Genomic DNA, 26,181 nt, shown 5'->3' with positions numbered 1-26,181 from the left:
AGGATTCAGATGTCTGAGAGAACTTCTTTTCTCCTGTATCAACCTTCCCAAACACTAAGATCTTCCTCCAGTGCCCTCCATCAGCTATTGTCATAGGGGGTCTATTTGGCTCAGGTATCTCACTTGTGGAATTCCCTCCCCAGGATAGTTTGTCTGCTAACTATGCTAATATCTTTTAGGCACCATCGCTGTGAGTTTAATTGTATGCCCCTTTTCCATGGCAAATGATGCTCAAATCAGATCACAATATTGGAAAAGTGTACATAATAAAACAGTGAATTATCTTGAAATGTTGCTTGAGCAGCTACGTCTAACAAAAATTAAACTGTCACACAAATATTAATAGGCTAATCAACATGGGCTCATGCTAGTGAATATATATTAAGATTAAAGAACCCGCAAATAGTTAATATAAAGGCCCAGCAACAGGAATATAAGAACATAATCCAAACAGCAGCAAAACAAAATGAAAAACAACAACACTGTTCTCCAAAACAAAAATCTTATAGCTGTCCCACCCAGCAGCAACCCTTAAATAAGACCCATTCACACACACACACACACACACACACACACACACCCTGGTGGCCTTTGCATGCTGATTATGGTGGGGCTGAAGAATGACTAAACAGGGCTTCAGTCTATGGCTTTCCTTTCTATATCAAATCGGAGCAGAGAGGACTAAGAGTACTGTGGGAATAGAGACTCTGTTGCATTTGTTTGTCTTTTCCCTCTAAGCGGAATACAGTCCAAAGCCATTTGGTCAGCCATTTGGTCAGCATGGAAAGCCTCTGCCTCCCCAAGAAATATGAGGGACATCTTCTGAACCCTCCTCACCTTCTTCTTTAGGGCTTCTGCATACAAGTCAGCATTAGCAAAATAGATCGTAGCAGAGGAGCGGAAAATCTTCACGCCTGGGATCTCCTCAGCCTAGAAACAGAACAAAACAAGGAGTTAGTATGGTGTCACAGTAGCTTGAACCTAGGGAGACTTTTGTTCAGATCCCCACTCAGCCACAAAGCTCACCAGCTCGCTGTGGACAAATTACAATATAACATCCCTCAAAGTGGTGTTGTGAAAATAAAGCAGAAAGTTGATCTCCTGTGCTTCTTGTTAGGATTCTTGCCCCGTGTTGCAGTCATGGGATTGGTTTTATCACATGATGGTGTATGTTTTCATTCCACATAGGGGGAAGTGACGGAGACAGGATGTTTGTATTACTGTGTTTCTGTGATGTAGGACATTTGTTCCTTTGTCTCTTTCTCTTTGCTGTTTGATGCTGATGAAGAAGGAGCTGAGTTAGAATGCTCCGAATGTATTATATGTAAATAAAGTAGTTTAGCCGAAATGCTGCGCTACTGGGTCTGTTACGCTGACTGCCAAGACTCTGCTGATCCTGAAGTGTGCTGATGCCTGCAAGGCATCAATCACTGTGATGTTCAGGCTGGAGAAAGCTTTCAAAGCTCCAGAATGACCGACCAGGAGGGAGAGAACATGCCCGTCGGGCATGTGTCTCTGTTGGATGCCTACTCATGTGTAGGACCTCCTAACAGGTGGAATAAGTATTTGATAAACAAACAAACAAACAAACAAACAAACAAACAAAGGCTAGGCTTTTTTATGGGGCATGTGATTTCTGTGGCTAGAAATCTGGATTCGAGACAGCACTTGGTGAAATGCTTTGTGGTTGAACAGAGGTTGCTCCTAGTAAGATGTGAGCAAAAGGGCTTGAGAAGGATAAACCCTTCTGCATCTTGGGATTGTCTCATCCCAGCCCTCCATTAGGCATGCACATCTTCCTGGCTCTTCCCGTTCATGTTTGCTTTGGTCCAAGAGGAAGCACAGTGCTTTGTTTTTCAAAGCACACATGCCATTTTCTATATAGCCCCTCCATAGTCATCTCCCCGAGTCATTTTCCAAATGTACTTTACCTTTTGATATTCAGCTACATCTCTGTAAACATCAGTTGTGGGCACTTGTCCTAAAATGGAATAATGGGGCCTTAGAGAAGATGGAAAAAGAGGGATTAGCAAAGACTCTGTTCAGTCTACTTAGCAACAACTTCATGACACCTGGAATTTTATGTTGATGGAGAAGTTGCCAAATTCATATGGGTGAAAGTTGGAACTTGTTCAATACACCAGTCTGAAATTATGATAAGTGTCAGTTCTGGCTAGAAGTATCTCCCTGGGAGGTGAACACATTGGTCAGACATTACCACACTTTCATCATTACAGACAGCTGCACTGATGAATGCCAAAGACTAACACAGTTCCTTTAAAACAAAATAAAAAAATTCCTTCCAGTAGTTCCTTTAATATTTATTTCTTCCCAAATGTCTGGCCACTGGCTGTCCTTAAGAAGAAGGGCTATGAAGTGCTTCTGTTCAGGCTAAAACTACTGGTAACGATACATCTTTCCTGGCTATGGCTTGCTCTCTGCTTTGGCTCTGGTTCCTGGCTTGATCTTCTGGGTTCCTGGCTCAGCTCTGACATTTTAACTGAGTGGCACCAGGAGGTGGCACCAGAATGCTACCATTTTTCTGCTACCTGGCAAAGGGCCATTCCCAAGCCCACCTCCCCCTCTCCTTTGCAGGCCAAGGAATACTCACATCTGGGTCCGGAAGATTACGGTGAGAAGTGAAAAGGCAACAGCAACCCCCAGCCCCATGTCAAGATTCAACACAATAGTAGCTATAAAGGTTACAACCCAGATCAGCTGCAGAGCGTGGGAGGGGAGAGAGAGGGAGAGAGAAACAATAGAGAAAGTGTAAGTACAATTGCCCCCAAATATCAACAGAAGACTTAAGGAAAACTTGCTGAATTATGCAACTGTCTGTCCTGATCTACAACTGTTCCCTGCTGCACCAAGCCATTGGGACTGTTCAGAAACTTCAAGGCAATGACACAGAGGTCTGTTGCCTCCATGGCAACTGCAGAGTTATCCAGTGGGTAGCAGAGGGTGGCTAATATACATTGTGCAGGCTACTGTGGAGCCCCTGGGTGCTCCTATGCATTATTATTATATTTATACCCCTGTCTCTTTACTGAAGGGATGTGGGTGGTGCTGTGGGTTAAACCACAGAGCCTAGGACTTGCCGATCAGAAGGTCGGCGGTTTGAATCCCTGTGATGGGGTGAGCTCCTGTTGCTCAGTCCCATCTCCTGCCAACCTAGCAGTTCGAAAGCACGTCAAAGTGCAAGTAGATAAATAGGTATTGCTCTGGCAGGAAGGTAAACGGCGTTTCCGTGCGCTGCTCTGGTTCGCCAGAAGCGGCTTAGTCATGCTGGCCACAACTGTACGCCGGTTCCCTCGGCCAGTAAAGCGAGATAAGCGCCGCAACCCCAGAGTTGGCCATGACTGGACCTAATGGTCAGGGCTCCCTTTACCTGTTACTCTTTACTGAAGTACACAAGGCAGCATAAAATAGTGCAATGCAAACAAAATATGAAAGATAGCCTAAAAACTAAAGCAGAGCTAAAACAATAGCTTTAAGCCAGCAATTTTAAAGAGCATGCATGGAATCATCCAGGGATGTGCTGTTCCTGCATGTACCAGGAGATGCAAGGAAGCATGGATCCTGGATACACCGCGGGACGCATGGTAGCCTTTGTGAAGGCTGTTGCTTTGATCATGTAAGCAGAGCTTTCTGTACTTCACTGCAAAGTTTGCAACGTGCCCAAGCCTCTCAGCTGCAGTTGCCAACATTTATGCCATGTGCCAGGAGCAGCAGGCAAAACAGTCGCTGGGGTAACGAAGCCAGACACACAGCAGGGGTCTGGAAAATACTTCAATAAATATAAATTATTTGCAAGTGAGATCTGCAGGAAATACATATTTGAATGCTGCCCCTACTTTCATTTCTGAGTAAAACAACAACAACAGAAACATTCTGGCACATAGAAAACTAGAATGTTTGGGATAAAAACTCTAGCACTGAGATTTCTTCATGACTCAAGGGTTCTATGTGCAGGAATTCCCCAAACCCCCACTCCTGAGGGGAAGCATTCAAACATGCAATCCTGTATGTTTTAGTTAGGGAGGACCAGTTTGGTTCCACATATTTTTCCAGGTGTCTGCTAGAGAGACCTCTGGTTTGCTGTTCTGGAGTTTAGCAAGAACTGCACTGCGTGATCGTGCTGATTGTGTGGCTCAGCAGTGTCAAAGCAGGGCCACAGCAGGCTAGCAGGTGAACAGACTTCCCCTTATTTCTATGGAGCTCCTCTTTTCTTCCTTACCAGGTCAGTAACGTTGGATCTCCAAAGCATACGGATATCTCTAAACTGCTTGAACATGCCCTTCAGGTTGACAATAATGATAGAAGCTAAAATGGCCTGAGGAACAAGGAAATTGCAAAGATATAATAGAGAACAGTGAGTATCATAACACCCACAACACAGAAAACAACAGAAAAGCCTCAGTTTAAAGAGACTTTTATTGCATAGTTGTGAAGTCTTCAAAGGGAGATGTGGCTGTTTAGTCTTGCGTGTAAATGATAGTTTTCTTTGATATTCTATGTGCCCCTCTGCTGCTGTTGTCTTTCACAAGCTAGATACATATGGCGCTGGCACATATAAAGACACCGCCTGCCCCAATAGTAAATCCCACCAACAGGTAAAATGAAACAAACATGTTCACACAGAAATAAGTCCTGTTGAGCTTATTCCCGCGTGTTTAGGATTGTAGCCAAAAACTGAGAGCACTAAGTTTGTTTAATGTACCTTGGGCAGCTGTTCAAAAAGTGCCCCAATCTTCAAAATGGTCACTAGGAGGATGAGACAGGAGACCAGGGCAGCCACCTGCAGAGGAGAGCATAGAGATGAGTAAGTGCAAGGCTGGTTGGAGTAGAAAAGGGCAAGGAACCCCCCCCCCAATGCACACACATACACCCTCCCTTTTTTTAAACTACTGACAACATTCCATTCGTTTTCCTTGTGAAAAACCTAGAGCTCCCCCAGACTTATCGAACATTCCTCCTGTTTTGATTGCACAAAGCTGACATGGAGGTTAGACTATGCCTGGTCTTTACTGAGCATTCATCCTGATTTGCTTGCAGGGTGCTTATACCCCGTTCCCATGAATCATTCATCCAGTGCATTTCCCCCTTGCTTTTCCAATCTGGAAAAAGACTTCTCCTTCTTCTTTTTTTAAAAAAGGGGGGCATTGTTGCACTGGAGTGAGAGAGCACTTTAACCCACTTTAATTGTGCAAAGCCATGTTTCTCAGAAGGTCCTCGAATCCCTCCTGAAAAACACTTGACAGTCTGGAGCAGGGGTCAGCAAACCTTTTCAGCAGGGGGCCAGTTCACTGTCCCTTAGACCTTGTGGGGGGCCGGACTATATGAACAAATTCCTATGCCCCATAAATAACCCAGAGATGCATTTTAAATAAAAGCACACATTCTGCTCATGTAAAAACACGCTGATTCCCAGACCATCCGCGGGCCAGATTTAGAAGGTGATTGGGCCGCATCTGGCCCCTGGGCCTTAGTTCCCCTACCCATGGTCTGGAGGCACCCCTAGGCTCATGCCTTGCCCTCAGACTGGATACGGTTCCCTGTGAATGGATAGCCAAACCATCCTCAGCACATCAAGTCATTTGTGTTCTATGTTCTGTGAAAATAATGGCAGGGAGAAGGAGATTTGAACTAGGCATTTGACGCAAGAGAGGGACGGCAAATCCTAGTTACCTAACTTAGCCCAGGATGCTGTTCCATTAGCTCCAAGTGAGCTCTCTCTGCAACCCGGGCTCCAATGCTCATCAGCTAGATTTAGAAACTGCTACCTGCTCCTACCAGAAAAAAGATGACATCTTACATTGGGGACGTACCTGGCTGTTGCCTCCAGTGCTCTCCTGCACAAGGGAGCGGGACATGGAGCAGCTGATGCTGTAACATTGGAAAAAACTGCCCACGAAGTTACTGAGCCCCAAGGCTATCAGCTCCTGCAAGAGACATACCATGGAAAAGGGCTGAGAGTCTGTGTGGCTCCGTGGTCCAGTTTCACATTACACAGCGAAACTCATAAGGATTGACTAGGATGTTCCTATTGTGCAGCCTGCTCTTTTAAGGGCTGCCTGGCCCAAAGCCAATTTAAAGATCAAGGACCAAACACAGGCCTTGAAGATGCCCGTCAACAGCACCTGGACCGGAGACTGAGCAGGCACACAGGTCATGGGATATGCTGCATTTCTGTCCAAAATTAATACAATCATTTTTAAGTGTGCATCTATGCATATAGTTTAAGATCTGCAAATTTTATGCACACCTGCGGCCTGTGTGGTCTTTTCTTTGGTTTCCTCACCTTTGGTGGTGTATAAATGGCCAACCTGGGACTGACAGGCAGAATATATGGATGCTCCCAAAACGGAAGGCCCACTTGTATCATAAGTACTCAACTATCCAACGGTAAATTAAAACAGATGATAAGATGGGTCAGGGAGCCCAACTTCTTGCAGAAGGAAGCACCTACAGATCAATCCACATCTGACACAAAGAAAATGTGTCATGCAAATGCAATAACAATATTGTAGCACAACAGTAGCTTTCAAGCTCAGTGAGACTCAGGCCTCACTTTCAACCCAAACTCGCATTAGGAGACCCATTTCTTAACCATTTGCCATATATTTGCATGGTAACATGTCTCCTGCTGCAGCCCACCTAGGATCAGGCTGCGACCCATTAGCGGGTCCTAACCTGCCAGTTGAAGACCAGTGTAGGACAAGACAGAAAGAAAAGCCAGTCCATAATAAATGAAGGTTTGTGTCTGAAGCAAGTAATGTAAGCAACAATGTAAGTCTGAAGTAAGTAAAGTAAGCAATGCAAGTAAGTAATGCAATAATCCTAGCCAACACAAAGGGAAGTCCAATGATCCAATCGCTCAAAACCACATTACAGTGGTGTCTCGCAAGACGAAAAGAATCCGTTCCGTGATTCTCTTCGTCTAGCGGTTTTTTCGTCTTGCGAAGCAAGCCCATTGACAGCTTAGCGGATTAGCACTATCAGCAGTCTAGCGGCTTTTAGCAATCAGCTGAGAAGCGGCTTATCAGCAGAACAGCTGATAAGCGGCTTAGCGGCTTAGGAAAGGGGGGGGGGAGCGGAAAAAAACCGCGGGAACTCGCAATATTTTTTTGTCTTGCGAAGCAACCCCATAGGGAAATTCGTTTAGCGAAGCGCCTCCAAAACGGAAAACCCTTTCGTCTAGCGGGTTTTCCGTCTTGCGAGGCGTTCGTCTTGCGGGGCACCACTGTACTTCACTGGCTGAACTTATCAGTTGTACTGACTCATACTGACTCAGCAGAATGCTGGTCATAAATCAGTTTCAGCTTATTACCTTAGTCATGAATTCCTGATAATCATATCCTGAAAATGCAAGATAAGCCACATGTGAAGCAACACCTGTACTCAGCAAACCCTCAGGAAGAAGGTTCTCCTGAAGCGCTCTCACCACCGAGTCGCCACCGTTCTTCACAGCTCTACAGTGCCCGCTTCCTCCACCCCTCTCCAGGAAATACATAACAGAAGCAAAGGCAGAGAACACAAAGCAGCGACAGGGTAAAGGTGAAAGTAATGAAAACCAGGGAGCCAGATAACGACCAGAGCCTCCTTACCTGGTTGCTGTCTACTTTGTAGCCATGCTTGAGAGCAAAGATCTTGCCGAGCGAGATAGCAATAACGTAGCTAACCATTGCGATGGCAAAGGCATTTCCTACCACCTTCTCAAAATAGTGTACTTTGGGGGCCTGAGGGGGTCTCATCCTGCAATAAGGAAACACAGACGCAGTGAGGCACTTCTGGTCCACAGACAACACAAGGCAAGGTGAGTGAGGAAAAGCTTAATGCCTCCCTGAGCAGTTCTTCTCTACCTGGAGATGGGTGTGGGTTGAGGGGGCAGGAAAGGCAGTTTAGTTTCCTGGGGCCCAGGGGTGAGGAACCTCTGCATCATGGGCTAACAGGCCTCCCCCATCTGGCCCGAGAGGTCATTTTGGCCAAGCCATACCCTTGCATCTAATGTCATATATTTGGCGTCAGGAGTGGGGCAGGAAAAGGTTTAGCTCAGCCAAATTGTGTTTTGCAGGTGCCACTGATCAGCTGATGGGAAGTGCCTGCAAAGCCCATTGCACAGGGCTTCACAAGACCTGCCAATTGTCACCTCTTGTGAAGCCCCTTCCAAAGCACTTTGAGGCCCATGTCTGTGCCTGCATGGTTTGATTTCAAACTATGTGAGCCCAAATGGGTAATAACAGCTTTTTGCAAGCTCTCAGACCCAGATAAATTAACCAGTGCACAACATGATCAAGTGAAAGTCTGGATGAACCCTTATTATACATTTTCACCATGAGGTCCCAGAGTGGGTTACAAAATTAATATCCTCTTAAAACAAACAAGAAAGCCAACAAATATTTAAAACGACAGCACCATAAATTACAGTATTGGAGTAGGTCTAAAAAATATTTTCCAGCTGTCAAAGGCCAGGGAAAACAGGTGTATCTTTTAGCAAACAATTGTAGCTATAAAGTGAAGATGCATCTCTCTGCCAGGAGAGACTCCAAATTCCCTCTCCCAGGACACTACCACCTAAACTTCTGAAAACAGCAGAGCCAGCAAGAGAGCTTCATCTCCCCATCAACACCCAGGAGGAGAAAAATTGCATGTCCTAAGGTGGTTATGGGAAACAGCCAGAGTGACTCACCCGCTGGGGATTTCACCCACGATGCTAATCCCAAAATTTTCATTCAGCTTGGCAAAGTAGGAGATCACTGTGGATATAATAATCTGAAAACAGGTGGCAAGGTGAGAGGAAGGACTTGACCACATCTGAGCATTGTTTATATGTTCATCCACTTCCCCCCCCATCCAAATTCGACCAGAATAGTCCACACTCACATGCATTTGAATTCAAATTCAAATCAAAGGATTCAAATGATCAACTTTGATCTTTCTCATTCATGCCAGTAGCCATTCCCTTTTGTATTTGTCCTTGCCTTCTAATTTGCTGATTCTATTATGCCTAGTAGGGACCAACAGGACATTTGTGCAGGCAGCTTTGTGCATGCCTTAAAAAAAATCCCCACCCAATAAGTGTGCAAAATCATAGTCAGGCAGTGGTAAACTTGCCTGTGCATTCTTCTGAGTTTGTGCAAATGTGAGGAATCAGAAGAAATATATGTATATACTGTATATATAAGGCCAGTGTGATTTGACTATGCAGTATTCTGGTTTTGTACAAATATGAATGATCTTAAGAACTGTCATCTCTTCTGCTTCTCGTTTCTGATATCCAAAGGTCACAAGTCAACTCCTATTGGCAGATCCATGAGTAAAGATGAGCAATTCCCACCCAGAGGTAGATGGGATGCTCTGGTCTAGTGAAAGCTAAATGTTTGTAGCATATTTTTTAGGGGAGGCAGGACTTTTGTTAAGGGGGTCAGATTAGTTGGTCGGTCGGTTAGTTAGTTAAGTATTTCTATTGTTTTACTTGATCAAGGGGGGCAGCTGCCCCCCTGTCCCCTCCAGCTGCACCCATGTTTGTAGAATGAAGCTGATCCAGACTAGACTAATCTGCCTTGACTTTCCATAATGGATAATTCCATAATGGATAAACACAATCAAAACTACTGAGTAGAGCCTCCCAAAATATGGGGGAGATCAAGACAATTTTGCCCATTTAACTAACCTGCACTGTGCTATATAAAGGAGAGAAAGCACTGCAGAGTCAATTCCAGAGAAGAACTACTCCATGTTAAAGGTCCAGTAGCATGGCTTTCAGGTTGTCATCTTCCATTGCAGATGATTCCCTGGGTTGCTCAACCACTGGATGCAGAGCAGGTAGGTGCTTTGGATCCCCCCAACCTGGTACCCTCCAGATGTTTTGGACTCCCACTCTCATCAGCAGGCTGAGGCTGTTGGGAGTTGTAGTCCAAAACATCTGGATGGCACCAGGTTAGGTGCAGCTACTTCAGACACAGCCTTTTCGGTTGCAGCCCCCAAACCTAGAGCCACCTCCGAAGAGAGATATGCCTGGCCCGTGTTACTCACTTCTGGCTAAGCAGCAAAAAGTGCTTTCATTTCAGTGGTCCTTATTAAAATACTGCTTTTTAATAAGAACTTAGCTCCTGCCATTTTGTTGTTTTAGTTTGTTAGTCTTCCTTATAATTGTTAAACATGATTAAATAAATCCCATTCATTTTTCCGGAAAGTTCTAACAATGTTGTTTCTTGCTAATTTACTGTTTGTGAGCCCACCATGCTTTTTTTATTTTTATTTTTCTAAAAAAAAAGAGGGACAGGGTAGGAATCCTAGAAATACAGAGAATAAATTACCGTGAGAAGCTCGATGGGGATTGGGATCGGAAGCTTCTTGCCAATTTTGTCATTGAGCAGCTTCACAAGCAGGATCGAAACCATGGCGACCAGAGAAGTGACCAAGGTGCCCACATTGGTATTTGGCAATTTTGAGCAAACTTCCAAAAAGGTCTGTAGGGGAGGCACAAAGCAGGAGAAGTAATTGTGAAAGAATGAGCATGGAGGAAACATGAGAGGAACAACCAGAGAGCCCAATGCAGTGTAATGTTCTGCACTCCCTTCACCTAAACTTGGGGATAAATATGTGTAAACAAACCATATTTCTTAAAGATACCACCATTTCTGCTGTGCCTCAAACCATGGCTTAGTGTCAAGACTCCTGGAATTTTAATGACCCTCCTTTGATACACACATGCTGATCTCTTTTATTGTGGGGGTTTCCATTTTTTATGCTGCTTTCTTGGTTTGTCCTCCTCCTTATATTTCAATTGATTTGAATAATTGTTTATTGTTTAGATCCCATCTTTAAAGAATAAAAATATATATTTGCAAGGAAAAACACCAAGCAACAGCAATAAAAAGAGCCACGCCTGCGATCAATGGCGGTTATTCTTCGTAGTGTGGCATGCATAAAAGCCAACAGAGGAACAGTTTTAGTATTCCAAAATCTTTTATATGCCTTGCTGTGGGTCCATTGGGGCGGAAAGGAGGAGTATTAAACGACTGCAGACAAAAGAAAACAAAGGAGCCGACACCTGTCCCTTAAAGTGAAGTGATTCTCCTCAATCCCCAGTTGATCTTTGCTGTAAATTACGTTTCCATGAGACTTTCTCTGCTGTGGGCACACTTTGCAACCATTGTCAGTGGCAATCTGCTGACAGCATCAACATTCTGCAGGAGAAAATAGGGATGTTTCATGTTTTACCCCCATTCCGATACCAAGGCCTTGTCCACACCTCACCTCCCTACTGCCACTTCCCCCCAAGAAAACCTGCAGTTTACTGCTGAATCAGACCAATCCATAGATTGCCATTTGTTTCGATTCAGCAGTAAAGATCATGTTTCTCAGGGGAAAGCTGTGGGGCAAAGCAAAACTGCTCAGACCAGTGCCAAGGAAGCTCAGGACAAGCGGAAAATTGCTTGGACCTGAACTTTCTGGGTGCTGGACAAGCAGAATTGTGGAGGAGCCCTCTCTGTCTGACCCCTCTCTGGCCTTCCTTGATTCTTCTCTGACTGTAGTATTCATTTAGGCTGTCCTGCCCTGACTATGGAAGCAAAGCTATTTATTAGTAAACAGTCCACAACAGCTTCCTTCCTTCAAGGCTTAAGAATTTTTAATCTCACAGTGAATCTAAGTGTGCTTTTTATAGAACCACTGCGCCACAAACGTTTTCAGTAACATTTACAGTCTTTATAGGGAGTTATGGGGAGCTGGTGGTGATGGTGGGGTGGGGAGAGCTCTTCTGCAGTATGCATGCTCACACCAATAACGTTTTCAAAAAGTAAAATAAAATAAAGCATCCAAAATCCTCCTAAAAGAGGCAAAGCGGAGATATAACTGGGGTAGTGATTTACCAAAGCTGAGTACCAGAAAATGGGAAACAGGTGCATTTGGCATGTATGGATTTGTGTATGCTTAAAATAGCATGGGATTTTTATATTGGGATTTATTACACCTGCCAGACATACTTAGTGATTCAGAAAACATGATCCGAATCCCTGGAAGCCACACAAGGGAAGGCACTGGCATCCTCTTGGAAGCTGTGGCACTGCGCTTGCTATGATGGGATGGGCAGAGCAAGGTGGCTCTGAGGCTGGGGTAGCTCCAGGGCAGTGGAGGCCAACCTGCTGCTCTCCTGACCTCACCCTCCCTTGCCCTGCTCCGTCCTTGTCCCAGCAAACACAGCCCTGTGACATCAGGAGGAGGCCACTGCCTTCCCTCGTGTGGCTTCCAGGGGTTTAGATTGTGTTTTCTGAACCTCTCTGTCGCATGAGAGGATGAGTTCATTCACACAAGCTAGAGGAACAAGCATGTATAAAAATGTCACGTGGAACATGGTTAAGAAAGGGCAGAAGTCATTGGTACCTTTGGGGGTTTCCCTCCCAATGCAAGTAGCAGCCTCAGGGAGACAATCAGTGCTTTTTTTCTAAAAAAATGTTTAAGGGTACTCTCATTTTGACTCAAGAAAATCACCATTTTATAGTTTAAATTGGGAAAAATAAATATAGTAAATGAACAAAAGTACAAAGATCCACAAAACGTTTAGGGGTGTATGTGTACCCTTGTGTCCCCCCAGAAAAAAGCACTGGAGACTATTATTGTTTGGACCTCACAGCAAGTGGGGAGGAGGGTTTAACTCTCCTTTTCTAATGCTACAGTCTGGCTGCTGTTTGGTAAACCTGCCCAACAAACAACAACAAACAAACATGCATATTAATAGCCTCCGTAGATAAATAGGTACCACTCCGGCGGGAAGGTAAACGGCGTTTCCATGTGCTGCTCTGGTTCGCCAGAAGCGGCTTAGTCATGCTGGCCACATGACCCGGAAGCTGTATGTTGGCTCCCTCGGCCAGTAAAGCGAGATGAGCACCACAACCCCAGAGTCGGCCACGACTGGACCTAATGATCAGGGGTCCCTTTACCTTTACTTTAATGTTGACTTTATATCTAGCATGTTGCTAAGATAGCTTCCAGCTCCAAAACATTTCAAACTCCTCCACCGACTCCTCTCTAGCCTAAACCTGCCCTTTCCCGGGCCCAACTGTACTTACATAGATTATTGACAATGGCCCTGCATACTCCTCCACAGTCACCCCAAAGACGTACTTCAGCTGGGAGATCAGCACTTGGATAGAGGCCGCTGTGGTGTAGCCCCGCACCAAGGGCTCAGAAAGGTAGGTGGCCACAAACCCAAACTGAAGTAGACCAAGGGCAATCTAAAAAAAAGAAAGCAGAGAGAATAAGATCCTCATGTTGTCTCTCACACACAGCTCCCTTCCAGAAATCTTCCTGTGGGACACAGTAGATCTGGGGGTGTACTGCAGAGGTATCTTGCTATGAAGCCTGCTGCGACTTGCCAGAGACCCAGGACAGAAAACAGAACATAAGATCAACCAGTTCTGTCCCTGTGAGATGGGGCCAAACATAAAGGCTTATTTAAAAGCCTGTCAGGTTGCAGGAGAAAAACCTGAGACTTTAGAACAGGGATAGACAATGAGCTAGACAATGTTGCTGGACTAGAAAAAGTGCATTATATTAGGGAAAATTACAAACAAAACCAAACACACTAGAAGAAATATGCACGGAAATGTACACAACCTTGTGTGTGAGCTTATAAAATATATTTACAATAATCACAATCTAATGGGGAAATGGGCTGGACTGAGCTTAAGGCTGTAAAAATGATGAACTGAGACATAATTGACAGATTCATTCATTCCTGCCTCCTTTGTTATTGTTGAGAGAGAACATGCACACTTTTGGGTCCCACCACTCACCTGAAATATGCCAACCAAGAAGGCGAGTGCACCCACCAGTTCCACTCTGGCAGCATCCCTCAGAGTCTCATTGACAATGGTGACATTGGTACCGTTAACCGCCTCCATGTACTTTCCGCTTGGTTCCAGTGAATCTGTCACACTCCCGATCATCACAGAGATGATAGCAAATGGGCCTGTGAGGAGGAGACAGAGGCTTGGGCCAAGAGATCAGCTACCTGTCCAACCTTGCATCCCACAAGAATCCAGTCCTCTTTTGTCACAAGCTCAGTTGGCTTTGCTTATCCATCCACATCACCAAGATAGCAGGATTTGCATTGGGTGCCAAAGGATCACAATTTAGGGCCAGAAGAAGAAGATCCCATCTTCCTGCCTTTAAGGGTATTTTGATGATGATGATGATGATAAAATAATAATAATAATAATAATAATAATAATAATAATAATAATAATAATAATAATGTGATAAACCATCAAACATTAAAAACTTCCCAAAACAGGGCTGCCTTCAGATGTCTTCTAAAAGTCAGATAGTTGTTTATTTCCTTGACATCTGATGGGAGGGTGTTCCACAGGGCAGGCGCCACTACCGAGAAGGCCCTTTTTGAACAAAGAGGGCTTGTCCCCTTACACCTCACCAGTCACCTGGTTCGAGATAGCAAATGAGTCTTGTGAAGCAGGGCAAGCGGCAATTAAGCCAACTTAAATTAATTTGAAGATGCGTATACAAAACTGCCAAGTGGAAAATCAGAAGTCATTATTTCCTTTTTTAAAAAATTCTCTTCTTATCTCTTTTAAAAATCTTTTTTCGCTATGATTTTTAAACTCTGTTCTTTTTCGTTAACTCTTATCTATATTTATGTTCTGTGATGGATGGAAGATGAGAGGCAGGGCAGAGAGGATCTCCTAGGTTAGGAGGCTGGGGAAGAGGAGGAAGCCCCCAGGTGAGATGTAGGGATGGCTTACCTCCTTTGGTGTGGATGAAGAGTAAATCTATAACCTAGATAGAGGGTTTTGTATTTTCCTATATTTTCTTATTCTCTTCCATCTTCTTCTTCTTACTCCTTTTTTTTTACGCTTTCCCTTTTCTGTTTTCCCTCTCTGCTTTGCTTTTATTGTAATCTAAAACTCTCAATAAAAACTGAACTCCTGCGCAGATCCCAGAAGGCCTCTTCTCCCAGCATCCCCTGCTCACCCACAGAGATGTGCCTGGAGGTCCCAAAGAAGAAATACAGCAGGACAGGATAGAAGGCTGAATACAAGCCGATGACGGGAGGCAGCCCTGCTAGAAGCGCATAGGCCAAACCTAGGCAAAATAAAGGCGGGTGTTAATACGCAGTCACTGCTTGGTACCTTTGCTTAGAACACAGGCTCCATTGTATCCTAGGCACCCCACTCAGACGTGCTGTAGTTTTATCCACCCACCAAGCCTATGTATACAGGCAACTTACATGGCCTCCTGCTATTTCCCAGCATGGTTTAGTGGTTACAGTGTCAGACTAGGAGTCTGGGAGAAGCAGGGTTCAAATCCCCCATTCAGCCATGAAGCTCACTGGGTGGCCTTGGGCCGGTCTCTGACCCTCACCCGCACCTACCTCACAAGATTGTGGTGGGGTTTAAATGAGGGGTGGGGCCCATACACGCCACCTTGGAGAAAAAGGTGGGATGGAAATGCAATAAGGTTGATAAATAAATACGAGTCTGTCTCAGAAATTCCAGACTGCACCCTTCACCTACATCCCCTTCTCCTCATCTAGCTTTTCTAGCCAAAGCTTTGTTTTCCCCAAGGTCCTCAAGGCCGTATTTCCAACAGTAACTTAAATCGGAAGCATGTTTTCATTTGGGTTCCCTGTCCAGTTGTGTTTTGGTATCTGGCAGCTCCTCCAATATTTGTGAAAGTTCAGCACAGTATAGCAGAAAGGCATGGCCTCTTGAAAATCTGGTGTCAATGGCACACCCAACGCCAGGTACACAGACAAGGACCTGTCCACTTAAGAATGAAGCACAGAAGGGCCACAAAACCTCAAGGAGGCTCTTTGCTCTCCAAGAACAGGGGAAGAAACGGATGACAGTCAGGGCTGTCATCAATGGCCTTGTGGGGTACAAGGGTTGAGGACTGGCTCCCTGAAAGCTTACCCTGAGGGAGATGCATGATTCCTACACTGAATCCTGAGATGATGTCTCCTAGCAGCCAATCCTTGACTGGGTACCGCGGTAGCCATTTCAGGATGGGGAAGAACTTGAACAGCAAGGACTTTGCAGTGGAACCTGAGCATCTGTGAGGGAAAAGTGCAAAAAGGCATGTCTGAGAGGGAAGTTTGGTCTTCAAATTGCACTGTGGCCCAGCAATGGAAGAACTGGGAGGTCTAAAGTACCCCGTTCTATCTTGGCCATGCCTCTTCTTGCAAGAACATGACTGTCAGGGAACTGTCATTAGAACAGGGGAGGGAGGCAGGGGGATACAGAGAGCCTCCGACTCTTCCCCAGCGGTAGGGAAAGCCACACTTCCAGTGGAGCAGAGGCGGAAGGGGCCAGCCAAGCGAGGAGAGGGCTCAGAGATGATACTGAGAGCCCAAGCACCTCATCTAGCCCGGCTGGCCAGAAGGCAGACGCGCCGTTTCCGTTGCCCAGCTTGCGCAGACGGGTGAAATGTAAGGAGGGGAGGTGGAGATTTGGGGTGTCTAAATTCTTATGTTGGGAGAGAAACCAGAAGGGGCCACTCCTGGAATCTGCAAGTGACTAAGACAGACATGAACTCTGTGGTTCTGCACAGTAAATAGTTTGCACCAATAAACCTGTAAAAGACAGGTCGGAGTCCTGCCTGGTTACTCACGAGTAACCACCACTAGCGCCTAACAATGACTGTTAGCCAGCAGGTGTCTCCTTCAGAGACAGAAGGGACCAAATTCCACTTCTGTAACATTTGGGCAGATGTGGAGGCTAAAGGAGGCAATGAAGGAGGTGGGACTGCCCCACCTACCGCTAAACTACTCATGTGCAAAGCACAGTCTCTAGCTGTTCCTGCCCCTTTCGGTTCAGGGACTTGGCCAGGAGTTCAGCAGGGCTTGGGAGGGGAGGCTCCGGACTTGAAGCCCTCCCACAGGCCTTCTGACTGGTAATTGGTGGAAGGAACTGGCTAAAACCCAAAGATTAATATCTTTAAAGTGGTAGAAGCAAAAGCGCACAGCACCCTCCATTTTCAGGGTTGGTGTGCATGACTGTGAGCCACTTCAAAGGTACAGTTCATATGCACATAATATAGTCCTTTGAGGTCTGTATCACTTGTGACTGCATCTTTGTCCATGGAAAAAGTCCTTGCATAAGGAAAACTTGCATATCAAGGACAGGGTCCGTCTAAAGCCCCTTCTCACAAAATGCCATTATTCCATGGGAAAGAAGGTTTATTTTTACAAAGGGAACATGCAATGCCCTCCACTACCAGCACCACACATTCACTGCAGCCCTAAGTGGAATGACATTAGAAGGGCAATATCTTGTCTGATGCATGTTCTCTGTGACAAGAACATGCATTGAGGTTTTTTTCTTTTAAGGGAGACTAGTGGGATCCATGACAAAATGTTGCAGCATGGAGTGCTGTTGTTCATTGTGTCAGCCAGCCAGCCAGCCAGCCAGCCAGCCAGCCAGCCATACTCCATGATGCTCTATTCCATACCTCCTCCACCGAGTTTTCAATCTATTGCCCCCACCCAACAGCATTCTGTAACCACCATACTTAGCTGTCATTAGCTCTCTGGGTGGTTTCCTGCCCCTTAAGGCTTTTTCTTTTAAAAAGCTTTTAGTAATCCCCCAAATAACTCCTTTTTGTGTGATGGTGGCATTTTTGCCTCTATAAGCAACAGCACACATTTTTTGTCACATATTGTCACACAAGCATCAGAAGTAGAAAGAGCAAGGAGGATAAACCAATGGAAGTGACTGGAGCACTGGTCTATCGTCATCCTGGTTTCTAGTCAAGTCATTCTTCTTTTCAGGCTGTGTAGATCCCATACATTTAAAGCACATAACTTACCCCAAAGAATCCTGGGAACTGTAGTGTTTGGAGTTGTGGCTCTGTTAGGCTGAACTACTGTTCCCATAATTCTTTGGGGGAAGTCATGTGCTTTAAATGTATTGGTATGTATACAAATTCAGGGCTTGCAAGTTCCACAAGGTGCTCTACAGCCTTCCCAAAAAGTCTCTTTAGTGAACTATAGAAACACCATACCTTATCTTCTGGATCTTGGTGGAGAGAGAGGTTGAAGGAGCCTCATTTCTCAGGCCAATCGTCTCTAGCTCAGCCTCAGTCAATGTATGATGCTTGGCCCTAGAGCGGCACGACACTTCGTTTTCTTTCATCTCCTTGGCAATAATGCCACCTGGTTTATGGACTCACTCTGAGGCTAGGAAGAGGGGAAGGAAGCAAGAGGACCATTAAGACCACCTGCCACTCTGAGAACTTTGCAACCTTGGATTCTGCCACACGTTTTCTTTTAAATGGGCCTGGGAATAGAGCATTTAAAATAAATAGAGTATAGGCCAAGGATGTGGAACCTGTGGCCCATCTGTGGTGGTGACGGCACTGGGCTGTTTCACCTAAAGTGCCACAACACTTGGGCCATTAATACCCAAAGGCTCCAGCCAACATGGTCAATGGTCAGGATGATAGGAATTGTAGAATCATAGAATAGTAGAGTATGGAAGGGACCCAAGGGTCATCTAGTCTAGGAACAACATAAACGGAATGTAGAGGTTCCCGTTATATGAAATTGTGGGCAACTCATGTCATGCAAGAATGAAATAACACAACCTCTTTAAAATAAAGATAATACAGTGGTACCTCAGGTTACAGACGCTTCAGGTTACAGACTCCGCTAACCCAGAAATAGTACCTTGGGTTAAGAACTTTGCTTCAGTATGAGAACAGAAATCACACAGCGGCAGCAGGAGGCCCCATTAGCTAAAGTGGTACCCCAGGTTAAGAACAATTTCAGGTTAAGAACGGACCCCCAGAATGAATTAAGTTCTTAACCCGAGGTACCACTGTAACCAGTTATCTGATGCTGAGCAAAATGTTGGGCCTCTGGCCTATAACTCCGAGAAGTCAAATGAGGTTTCCCTTGGCAGATCAGGACAAATATATTACCGTTTTACAGTGGTGCCTCGCAAGACGAAATTAATTCGTTCCGCAAGTCTCTTCGTCTTGCGAGTTTTTCGTCTTGCGATGCACGGTTTTCCATAGGAATGCATTGAAAATCAATTAATGCGTTCCTATGGAAACCGCCTTCCCCCGACCTCTTCTGGCGGGCGGCATTTTAAAATCGCCCGGGACAGCGGAGGACAGCGGATTTAAAAAGCCCCTGGGAAGGCAAGCAGGGGGGACAAAGACTTTTGCCCCCCGCCTGCCTTCAGAAGAGGTCCAGGACAGGCTTCGCGGGAGCGCTCCTTGCGGAGAGTTGCCAGCGCGCCCAGGCTTCGCGGCCCCGTCGCCCGGCTTCGGGACATCGTTCCGATGCCAGGCGGTGGGGGGAGGCTTTCTCGCCCCGAAGCCGGCGGCGGGGGGAGGCGTTCCCGCCCCGCCGCTCGGCTTCGGGACATCGTTCCGATGCCGGGCGGCGGGGGGAGACTTTCCCGCCCCGCCGCTCGGCTTCGGGACATCGTTCCGATGCCAGGCAGCGGGGGGAGACTTTCCCGCCTCGCCGCCCGGCATCGGGGCATCGTTCCGATGCCGGGCGGCGGGGGGAGACTTTCCCGCCCTGCCGCTCGGCTTCGGGACATCGTTCCGATGCCGGGCGGCGGGGGGAGGCGTTCCCGCCTCGCCACCCGGCATCGGGACATCGTTCCGAAGCCCGGCGGCGGGGGGAGGTGTCCCCGCCCCGCCGCCAGGCTTCGGAGGAGGTCCGAGGACAGCGGGGAAGACGAGCTGCGCTTCCCCACTGTCCCGGAGATTTCCCTATGGGCTGTCGTCTTGCGAAGCAAGCCCATAGGGAAATTCGTCTTGCGAAGCGCCTCCAAAACGGAAAACCCTTTCGTCTAGCGGGTTTTCCGTCTTGCGAGGCGTTCGTCTTGCGGGGCACCACTGTAGTAGCTTCCTTTTTAGTTACAATTTTACCCAAAAGGGTTCCCAATGAACCATCCTTTCAGGGAACAGACAGGGCGAAGCAGAATATCTAAGTGCACATGATCACAGTGTGACCTTATGACCCTCAACAGCTTCACCCTTGTCCTCTTAATTATCCCAGTGACCTGAAATGTTTTAAACTGCTATGCCAATAAAGGTATTTGATTTGCAAATATTGTTCAACAATAGTCCTAATATACATTTTCAATTCATTTTGATATTATTATCCAATAATATTTGTAAATGAATATAGACAGACAACAATAATTGTATATATAGAAAGATTTATTTGTTTCAGACATTTTATGGAAAAAAATGAAGAAGAACAATTATACATAAAGTGGACAAAGACAATGCGAAAAGTTAAAGACAACATAAAAGAGCCGGAAGAAGGAATGAGGGAAGTTAGCTTGGGAGAGCAAGAACAAATGTGAAACACAATGTATGTGTATGTATAGTGTGTAACTAAAAAATCAATAAAGATCATCTATAAAAAAAAGGTATTTGATTTGATTTGATTTGATAATCAATTATTGGATGTCTGAAGGCTACCGAAGGCCTGACCATTTCCTGAGCTGGCATGCTTGCGAAACAGAGCAGGTGCTTGACCCCATATAGTTCAGCACAAGTGTTAAGGGAGGAAGCAGCAACTGAAGTTTGAGGAGGGAAGGGAAAGGATTGGAGAAACTGTGGCCCTCCAGATGTTGCTGAACCACAACTCTCATCATCCAGATCTTTGGCCAGGCTGGCTTGGACTTACTGGAGCCATAGTCAAAGAGGTTTCCCGTGCCAGAATGAAGTGCAAGTCTCCCTCTGGGCAGATTTAAGGCCCCCGGCCCCCAGAAAGATCATAGGCTGGCAGCAATGGCCAAACATCAGGCATCTAGAATGCCTAGCTGCCTACTGTTATATTAATTCATTCATATACAATTGCTGTGTGGGCACTCAGTGTTTGAATGGTAAGTCTGTGGGAGCAAAGCCCACCCTTGTTTTAACCATATTGTACAAAACATCTCGAAGCAATAAAACATATACAACCAATTATATATATGAAAATAGTTTTAAATCCAATACATATACAAAGTCAAGTATCTTCAGAAGATGAAGATGGTGCTGCTGTAGGAGAAGGGCTGTAGCTCAATGGCAGAAGATCAGGTCCCAGGTTCAAATCCTGACATCTCCAGGTAGAGTTAGGGTCAGAAACCCAGAGACCTGCTACCAGTCAGCGTAGACAATACTGACCTAGATGGATGAATGGTCTGATTCAGTATAGGGCAGTTTCTTATGTACTTCTATGTAAGAAGCTGCAGTGTTGTTTTCAGAACAGTTGTGCAGTTCTTTAGGTGCAGCACAGCTAAGAACATATTTATTGCTCTCCAGTTTGTGAGTTCAAATAGTATTCCCTGCCGTACACATTTTTTATAATGTTTTTAATTAACAGCACAAAGTTCAGCAACTCATTATATGCCTCTATCATTTCATGCACAGGCTGACTTGGAACGGCCTGCCCTGCTGAGTATCTATAACCATCTGAGGTTTACTTTATGGGAACTATAAAATGATGATGCACATTTCCAATATGAAATTGAATGCATATTTTAAAAGCATTGTTTATATTTACAAAGGAATCGGGCTCTCTAAAGAGTGGAAGATTTGACACTAGAGTTGTCTTTTTAAGAGACTGCTTTTTCCTCACACGATGGATAATTCATAAGGGTACTCTGTTAATTGTGGGACTCAGATTGGTGCACAGAAGCTAACACCTTCATCTTGCAGCCTATGGGCTAGTTTTATGATTTAACAATGTTATAACTTAAGAAGACTCTGATAGCATATATGACTTGTTATGCCGAAATTTTTATTGCTCGTAAAAGTGTTGTGAAATGATTGTTTGTAATGAGACTTAGTAGTGATCCTAGGGCTGTGTACACACCATACATTTAAAGCACCTCTCCCTAAGAGTCCTGGGAACTCCTTTTCAAGAGGAAATGTGCTTTAGATGTATGGTGTGAATAACATCATCATCATCATCAACAACAACAACATATTTATATCCCGCCCATCTGGCTGGGTTACCCAGCCACTCTGGGCGGCTCCCAATAGAATATTAAAAACACGATAAAACATCAAACATTAAAAACTTCCCTTAAAAGGGCTGCCTTCAGAAAATAATAATAATAATAATAATAATAATAATAATAATAATAATAATAATTTATTTATACCCCCCCATCTGCCTGAGTTTCCCCAGCCACTCTGGGTGGCTCCCAATCGAGTGTTAAAAACAACACAGCATTAAATATTAAAAACTTCCCTAAACAGGGCTGCCTTCAGATGTCTTTTAAAGATAGGATAGCTGCTTATTTCCTTTACATCTGAAGGGAGGGCGGGTGCCACTACCGAGAAAGCCCTGCAGCCTATCTGTTTCATTGGGAGTAAACAAAGCAAAACAAAAACTTAAACCAAGTCAGCCATATGGCCATTGTACTACCTTGCAGAGAAACTCATGAGAAAATGATCTCAGTTAATGCCCTAGCTAGCCCCTGCCCCCTCTTCTCTAACAACTCCTTGTCCCTCCAAACTGAGATCTATAATTGGGTATAAAGGTGGCATTAATTAAGATTTTATTTCCTCCTGAAGAGGATGCAATTAAGGACATGCCTCCCTGGCCGACTAGATGCCATTTAAGGACAAGTCTAGGCGTTGACTGAAGGAGCAAGTGAAAAGGTATAACTTGAAATGCCCTAAAATGGCATTAGCCATTTTGGAAACTTCCCTGGGCACTTGAGGACACAGGCAAGTGGAACTGCACTACATAAAGGCAGGCACGCAAGGATATGTGTGATGACTCCCCACTAGATACTATTACAAGGAGAAACTGCAGGGCACGTTAAATGCATCTTTCCATCCAATGTGCCGGGTCTGAATAATGAAAAAAGCACCAGCTAGAGTGGGAGGGAGGAGACTGGTAATGAATGAGATTCGGTGATTTACTCCCATTGCAAATATGAGCTTCAGAAGAGGGATTTTCTTAAGAGCCCAGCAGTGGAGAAAGGGACTAAATCCCCTCCTTGTGTCTGCTCTGAGCCTGTTAATTATTAGCACCCTCAAAGGAAGATATTCCCTTTTTAAAAACATGCAGATTAGGCCTTATCCACACTTCCTCTTGTCATGTTGCATTTCCCTGGGAAACTGCTCTTCAGTGCTCAGTCAGAAAAAAATGGCAATTTGGGTTTCCTTCAGATTGATGATTGTTCTAATTTATCACTAAAGAGCAGGTTTTCCCTGGGAAAGGAGTGGGGAAAAGGGAAAACCGCTCATCCCTGTGCTTTTAAGGCATGGGACAAGCAGAAGTGTGGACAAGCCCTCTGACGCAAAGGAGTATTTGACCCCATATTTAGTTTGGTCCTGATAAATGTAGCAAAAAAAATTACACAGAAGGATTCTTCTGACAACATAGAAAGATTCTGATACCACAAAATGCAGTATAGGACCAGGACAACATGGGGAATCTTTGGTGGTCCCAGGCCTTCCCCATTTGGATTTGCGCCCCAAAGACCACAGGAACTTGTGGGTGCATGGAAGGTAAGCTGTAAGCAAGCACAATTTGTGACAGTGCACAGCACCATTGCTCGTCTTTTATGGCATCATCCTTAGCTTCCAATTCCCCAAGCTTAAGCCAACATGAGATAGGCTTACATTGCTCTTAAGCCTGCAGGTCTTTTGGTCACCAAATGTAATAGAATTCTCAGCCATCTGGATCAAATCACAATTCACAGAAGTACTTGTGGTCAGCCGTGACAATTCATCTGGCAAGTTTATATTTATACCATGGATATTTTTTTTACTTGTGTACAAATACTGACATGGCGCTGTTGGAGAAATTTTTTTGGGGGGGAGTAGGGTGCTGAAAGGGAGCACATTCAGTCATTATTTTAGGAGCCCACCTAGACATCTCTATAAAAGGACACAAATTTGCATACAATTTACATATGGTAATATTGTTATTTGCACCCCAATCTCTAAGTGGTGAGAGACATCGGGGTGCCAGCACTTTTCTTGGAATAAAGGTCAATGAAAACTGGTATATTGGTTTTATTTACACATCTATGCAGGCTGCGCATAAGATGGAAGAGCTCACAGCATTAACTCTCCAACAGATCTTGCTCCCTCATTAAGTTTCCAGGGAGGCTCCCAAAGCTATAGCTTTGGTTTCAGCACAGAGAGCAAGTCAGGTCTCTGTGCCTTTCTAGCCGAGACAAGAGAGACCTGTCCTGGCCTATTGCTCTGGACTTGGCCTCCAGCCAGGTGAGGGTAGGGGATAGGGGAGGAAGAAGACCTAGCCCCTCCTTATGGAAGCATCACTAGATAGTTGTTTCTATGGCAACACATCTGTACTTAGCCTTAGGTACATAAGAAGATCCTGATGGATCAAGCCAAAGGCTCATCTAGTCTAGCATCCTGTTCTCACATCAGCCAGCCAGATGCCTGTGGGAAGCCATCAAACAGGACCAACTCTTGTAAAAAGGATGCGCAACATGCTTGGTTAGGGCCATTAACTTCACAAAAAAACTAGTCTGGCCCTTTTAAGCAGTTCCTTCTATTACACACTTCCAACATATAATCCAAACCACACGCCCCATCCTATAACACTACACACACATAGATGAACTATAATTTAAATAATAATCCAATGCACCTCACCCCAGAATAAAGACAGTGATCTGTGTGCCCGCTCAGTCTGCTTTGCAGGCACTTACTGCTGATGGGCAACTTCAAGCAGTCGGGTTGAAGAATTACAACCCCCCCCCAAAAAAAAAGGAGATGGGAGAGGAAGAACTAAGGGGGCAAACCCTCCCCAACAGATCAATGAGCAGGACTGAACATGCTCACTGGATTTTTCACCAAGTGTTCAGCTTCAGCCAATCCCAGTTTCCTGTTGAGTGTACCTCTATAAGGCTATATAAACACTGCACCTATAAAGCACATTTGAAGCACATTTTCCACCTCCTTCAAAAAATCCTGGGCACTGTAGTTTGTTCAGGGTTGCTCGGAATTGGAAACTACTGTGAACAGTAAACTACAGTGTCCAGAATACTTTGGGGGGGGGGGAGAAATGTGATCCAAATATACTTTAAAGATACAGTGTATGCAGCCAAAGCTAGGTTTTCAAATTTCCACACTAGTTATATTCACAGTTTGCATTTTGGGTGTATGATTGGTGAGGAGGACAGCATAGCTGTGGCATTCAGATGGCAGCTAATGTCTCTCTCACTCTCTCTCACACACACTCACTCCATTCTGTCTATGCCAGTAGCTCCTCCTTCCCTTCCCTGGGGAATGCTAGAAAGGGAATCCCAAGAATCACCCTCTTACCTGATGTGTGATAAAAGGCAGCAGGATTGGCAATGTGTGCTGTGGCCGGACGGCTCTCTAACTGTGTGCTCCCCTTTGCTCACTATTAATACCTGACGGTGATCTTTGAGACACCACTCCCTCCTTGGCTCCCTTGCAGTTAAGTTGACTGCACTACGTCTTGGGTCACTGGGTTTCCGTTCACCATAAGCGCGGCTCTTGGGCTTCCTGGATCTGAGCCATGGGGTGAGCAAGCTGATGGACTCATTGACCCAAGAAGAGAACCTAGATATAATGGACACATGAACATGCTGTAGAAGGAATTGAGGGGCAGGCGGGGCTCATCAACATGGGAATGTAACATCCACCTGTAATCAATAAAATGGTGGCCATTTCTGATCCAGATCATTGCCTGTTTGGAACAAAGCAAGACTCCGTTTAGGTTTTGTCCTAACAAGTTAGAATTGTTGAACATATCCATCTTGTAATAACACATAAATCTTAAAATCTAAAGCATCTAACACAGTAATAGTTCTTAAACATTTATTGTTACAAATTTTAAAAGGAGAGCTTTTGTTTAAGTCCAAAATGTTACCCAGTTCTGTATGAAAGCTCACCTGCTGACAGTGCAGAGGTGGGGATATCAGGTGGTGGGATGAGTTTTGTTTCAACTTTTATGACTCTCAGTTTTGTCATGTTTGCATACTCCCTACACAAAATGTATTCCATTATTTCTAGACTAGTAATTGATAAGCCAAACTTCAGGTACACTTTTGACCTTCAATTATAGATTGACCATCCAACAAACTTCAGATAAACTCTGGCCTTGATCATTAAAATTCCTCAAATAACCCTTTGACCCTTAGCAACAGGGATTTAACTCAATACTCTTTCCTTTTTGTACCCAAA

The 26,181-nt window shown here is 45.0% G+C and overlaps 1 protein-coding gene across 1 annotated transcript in view; it reads right to left on the bottom strand.

Annotated features, from left to right (window-relative positions):
• SLC26A6 (solute carrier family 26 member 6) overlaps positions 1 to 25,389 on the bottom strand; it is a 34,323-nt gene extending 8,934 nt beyond the window's left edge. Inside the window, exons 1-15 of the mRNA XM_081851003.1 lie at positions 25,294 to 25,389; positions 18,025 to 18,199; positions 15,936 to 16,075; positions 14,995 to 15,105; positions 13,800 to 13,975; positions 13,074 to 13,238; positions 10,320 to 10,472; positions 8,690 to 8,772; positions 7,608 to 7,755; positions 5,829 to 5,942; positions 4,721 to 4,798; positions 4,238 to 4,333; positions 2,612 to 2,718; positions 1,932 to 2,001; positions 838 to 930 (exon numbers count right to left, since the gene is read on the bottom strand). Coding sequence (XP_081707129.1) covers positions 838 to 930; positions 1,932 to 2,001; positions 2,612 to 2,718; positions 4,238 to 4,333; positions 4,721 to 4,798; positions 5,829 to 5,942; positions 7,608 to 7,755; positions 8,690 to 8,772; positions 10,320 to 10,472; positions 13,074 to 13,238; positions 13,800 to 13,975; positions 14,995 to 15,105; positions 15,936 to 16,075; positions 18,025 to 18,155 — 1,665 coding nt within the window. The 5' untranslated portion in view covers positions 18,156 to 18,199; positions 25,294 to 25,389. The remainder of the gene's footprint in view (positions 1 to 837; positions 931 to 1,931; positions 2,002 to 2,611; positions 2,719 to 4,237; positions 4,334 to 4,720; positions 4,799 to 5,828; positions 5,943 to 7,607; positions 7,756 to 8,689; positions 8,773 to 10,319; positions 10,473 to 13,073; positions 13,239 to 13,799; positions 13,976 to 14,994; positions 15,106 to 15,935; positions 16,076 to 18,024; positions 18,200 to 25,293) is intronic.
• Between the last annotated feature and the right edge of the window lie 792 nt (positions 25,390 to 26,181).

Source organism: Podarcis erhardii (assembly GCF_964252035.2).
Source record: "Podarcis erhardii genome assembly, chromosome: 2".
Lineage (NCBI taxonomy): Eukaryota > Metazoa > Chordata > Lepidosauria > Squamata > Lacertidae > Podarcis > Podarcis erhardii.
This window is presented reverse-complemented; position numbering and strand designations above follow the sequence as displayed.